The sequence below is a fragment of the Silene latifolia genome, chromosome X, assembly GCF_048544455.1.
Source record: "Silene latifolia isolate original U9 population chromosome X, ASM4854445v1, whole genome shotgun sequence".
In the NCBI taxonomy this organism is placed as follows: domain Eukaryota; kingdom Viridiplantae; phylum Streptophyta; class Magnoliopsida; order Caryophyllales; family Caryophyllaceae; genus Silene; species Silene latifolia.
The window spans coordinates 318,405,285-318,409,777 of NC_133537.1; the positions used below are offsets into that span (position 1 = coordinate 318,405,285).

Consider the following 4,493-nt stretch of genomic DNA (forward strand, 5'->3'; position numbering starts at 1 on the left):
AAAATCATATTAAATCTACCAAAATCAACAACAACGAGCTCTGATTGACCATTAATGGCGAGTTCTAGCTCACATATTAGCTCTGATGGATCACGAAGATGCTTTTGTGGTATACCTGTTATTGTCCTTAAGTCATGGACAGAAGCAAATCCGGGCAGAAAATTCGAGACTTGTAAGTTATCAAAGCGTGGCAATAGGGATGATGGTTGCAATTTTTTTTGTTGGGTTGACAAGCCACAAACTGATTGGCAAAAAGATGTAACTAATGGACTGTTGAAGGAGGTGAAATGCTTGAAGAATGAGATGAACAAGCAAGAGGAGATGAAGAAGCAAGACGTAATTATTGTTCATCCTCATCCAATTAAGAAAATGCCAAAGTGTAGTGGCAGTATAATTGTATTTGGCAGTATAATTTTAGTTTGGGGATAGATAAATGAATGTGTAAAAATGAATGGGGTAAGTAGTATACAAGTCAAGGGTAAAACAGTCAGTTTATAATTTTTTTTGACCGGATAATTAGACGGGTATCAAATTTTAAGGAAATGGAAGTTTATAGGTGTAATTTTGTAAAAAAAACATAAAGGGGTGTAATTTTGAAGTTTTGGTACTTAAAGAGGTGTTTTTATCAATTCACCCTAAGAGAAATGAGAGTAAGCGAAGGGCGGTGGTATGATGTAGCGTTGATATAGACCTATTCCTTGTAATTAGTTTGAAATGGACGCTATTGTTGTAATAAACTTGGATTAATCAAATTACATACATAAACAATTCCACAGCAATTGACTAAATAAACATATAAACAGCACGTCGTCAGCACCCATAGTGAATACGCAGATTAAGAATTTCAATTGATCAGTAGTTTGTAAGTTCTGCTAACTAATGCTTAGTATTAAAGACGGAGCAACTCAGAAATGGAGCTTCATTTAAATGCCAATAAAATGATGAATAATGGACAACAAGTGCAGCGAACGACTGCAAATAGGTAAATTGAGGCCTCGCGGGAGGTATAAAGGAGGAGACAAATGAACCTACTCTATTGTGTTTGGTTAATTGCTTAACCAGGGCTGTACATCCATCTCACACCAAGCTCAATTGATCAGATAGGATTCAGACCGAACTGTAGCCACATGTTGAGATCCAGCAGTGAAGTGTACCCGTATGTTGACATCCAGCGGTTTAGGGCTGTAGTCAGCTCGGTATCTATACTGCTATCTGTCTCAGACTCAGACTCAGAGTCGCCTATACTCACAATCCTTGATTTTGAATCAGACGGTACCAAAGTCTGGATAAGGCGACGAAACTCATCGACACTATCCCCTACTATAGCTTCAAGATCATTATCTGTACTTCCCCACCCTAGACTTTTACACACTGGAAAAGATGTCAATATCGGGCAGCCACATATCCGCAGAATACTTAGTCGAGTAAAACAGGATAATGGTTTTGATACTATTAGATGCTTATTTTGCACCCCTGACCCCATTGTTGGCCACCACCCTATCAACTTGGGCAAGTCACTGATTTCGAGTACTTCAAGGCATGGAAATAATGATGATTCTTCACCCAATCCAAGCTCTTCTGGCTTGACATTCACCACGTACTCCACACTCAGCAACGTATTAAGTGTAAGATATTTGAGGCGAGGCAACTTTCCCAGCAAAGTTAAACACCGCAATAAGATACAATTAGAAATGTTCAATGTGACAAGACTAGGGAGATGAAATAATGCCAAGTTATCTTCCTTCGGCCACTTCGGCATTATCTCTCCCATATACCCTTCCAACTTCAACTCCTTGAGATCATGGTGTGGCTGCATCTCTTCCAGCAACACTTGCTCGTGCTCTATGTTTTTGTACGCTTTACCTTGCTTAAACTCAAGTATATTGTACTTTCTACCTGTAAATTTAAGATGAATCTTCTTTAGGTGTTCCTTATTCCTTAGATAAGCTCTCTCCCCTTGGCCTTCCTCTATGTTTAGATTATCATGGACCAAAATACGAACTTCAAGAAATCCTTTGAGATTACTCATGGACCGCAGGCCTTCCAACCCAGCAAAACACTGATTCCCTTTTGAGCTCTTCTGCCCGACGACAAAGAGACCCAGAGTGTGAAGATGGGTCAACAAACTCATGCCTGAAGGCATATAACTCAGCATATAACAAGAAGTTATGTTTAAGGTGCTTAGGTCAAGCAGCTTGCTCACATTGTCTGGTAATTCTTGTAGATGAGAGCAGTTAGATAAATCTAAAGTTTGCAAATTAACAAGCTTTGTGACTGAATCAGGAAGCTTGTCCAACATCCCACACCGCGAGAGATTTAAGTACCTCAAATGAAATAGTTCACCGATTGATTCCGGGAAACTTTTAGCACCAGAATTACTCAAATCTAAGGACCTTAAGCATGTCCAATTCGATAATGAATTACCCTCTAGTAACTTGCCAAAATCACACTGATCCCAAGTCTTACAAACTTTTAAGCAAGAGCGAATGTGAGCCTTATTGAAGGTCTCTGGTAAACAAAAGTCATACGAAAAAGAGAGATGGCGAAATTTGCTACCCACATTGAGAGAGTCAGAGCTTAATCTACAAATATCCTTCTCTGCTACTTGTTCAGCAATATCATGCAACAAATCATGTGTCTTAAAGTATTCAATCTCACCCCATTCGTCCACTTCTATATCTTGGAAAAAACATCTTTGTAATAATATAAGACAATACTCTTCGCCTACATATTCGGTGCGAATGTAGCCTTGCGCCATCCAAAGGCTAATCAACATTTTCTTCTTAATAACAAAATCTTTCGGAAAGATAGCACAGTAAGAAAAACAACTTTTTAAGGGGTAGTCGAGCTGATGGTAACTTAGCCTTAGTATATTGTTCATGGTATCATCACTTTCACTAATATTAGCTAGCTCTTTATCTCGAAATGATAGCCACTTATGCCTGGGTTCACCATACAAAAGACTTCCTACTACTCTAATAGCAAGAGGGACATTTTTACACTTCTTCACAATCTCTTTCCCAAGTATTACCAAGTCATCCTCGGGATTTTCTCGTTGCCTTGGTAGAAATGCCATTCTTTCAAACAAACGCCATGACCCCTCTTCGGGCAAACCTTGTAACTCATGCACTTGAACATCTCCTACAATTTGAGCTGTTTTTTTCGAACGCGTGGTCACTACTATACGACTCCCACTTTCCCCTACCCTCAAATATTTTTCAAGGTCCTGCCATTTATGGTAACTTTCGGTCCACACATCATCTAACACCAGCAAATATTTTTTCCCTCCAAGTTGTTTCCTTAGTTCTAGTTGCATTTGCTCTAATGAGGTTATATCATGTGTGTTACTTTTAAATAGTTCTTTAACAATCTTACCTAAAAGCTCGGTCAAGTTCCACTCATCCTGATCAGCAATGCAAGTCCAACTTTTCAAGTCGAATGCGCTTGAGACCCTAGGATCATTATAAACAAGCTGGGCAAATGCGGTTTTGCCTAACCCTCCAATCCCCACAATGGCAAGGCAAGATAAATTATTTGGTTGATCAACATCATCAGAGTTCAGTAACATCCCTACAACCTTCTCTAAATCCTCATTCCTCCCAATTATATCATTTTTAGACACAAAAGAAGATGACTCAGGCTTTATAAACCTTTTTGGCTGTTTGTCAACTTTAAACAAAAACTTACTACTATCTGAGGCAATGGCATCCAATTTCTCATTAACATCTTTAACTTTGCGCGACAGATTGCGAGTAGAACGATTAAAACGAGAAAGTAATGATCTCACCTTTTTAGAGAGTTTATTATGAGTCTCAATGACAGCTTTTCGCTGCTTGACTAGAGTGACGAACTCATCAAGCACATCATTAGCATCGTAAATTGCATCTTTAAGCTCTTCAATGTAAATCTTTTGTTGACAACTGAGTGCACCTTGCTTGGCATCAGCATCCTCCAGAACAGATTTGATGATGCTGACTGTTTTTCCGAGGCGTTCAAAATCATCCTTATATTTGGAGAAGGAGAACGTTGCTTTGAGTTGATCCAAAGTTTGGACCCCAGAAATAATAGTTTGAACAACAGATAGTACTGTTGCCAAGTCCATATATTGGGTAGTTTAAGAAACAGGAACGGAAGAAGGATACAATTGTACAAAGAAGGGAGCTTGACTATTGTAGGTATATTGTGTTAAATTTTATGCCGTAGCTAGTCTTGTATAAATAGTTGGCAGCTAACGGCATAAAACAATTACGGTCATGGAGCACCACTTATGTGTATCAACCTATCATAAATCGAGTACATGATCTAATTAATTTTATATACACAAGAGGTCGTGATCGGTACCGTACTAGTATAAAATGATGTGAGTCCCTCTTCCTTGAGATATATTGTTGAGGTCAACTTATTAATCATCATATTTAGTAGGATGGACCTTGTAAACAAAAAAAAAAACAGGAAGACATAAAGAGTATTATATATCCAAGTAGCATTTATTT

The 4,493-nt window shown here is 38.5% G+C and overlaps 1 protein-coding gene across 1 annotated transcript; it reads right to left on the minus strand.

Moving 5' to 3' along the window:
* Nucleotides 1-1,096: 1,096 nt before the first annotated feature.
* LOC141620630 (putative disease resistance protein RGA1) lies at nt 1,097-4,102 on the minus strand. Its single transcript, XM_074437451.1, has one exon. The coding sequence runs from the start codon at nt 4,100-4,102 to the stop codon at nt 1,097-1,099; it is 3,006 nt and encodes a 1,001-aa protein (XP_074293552.1).
* Between the last annotated feature and the right edge of the window lie 391 nt (nt 4,103-4,493).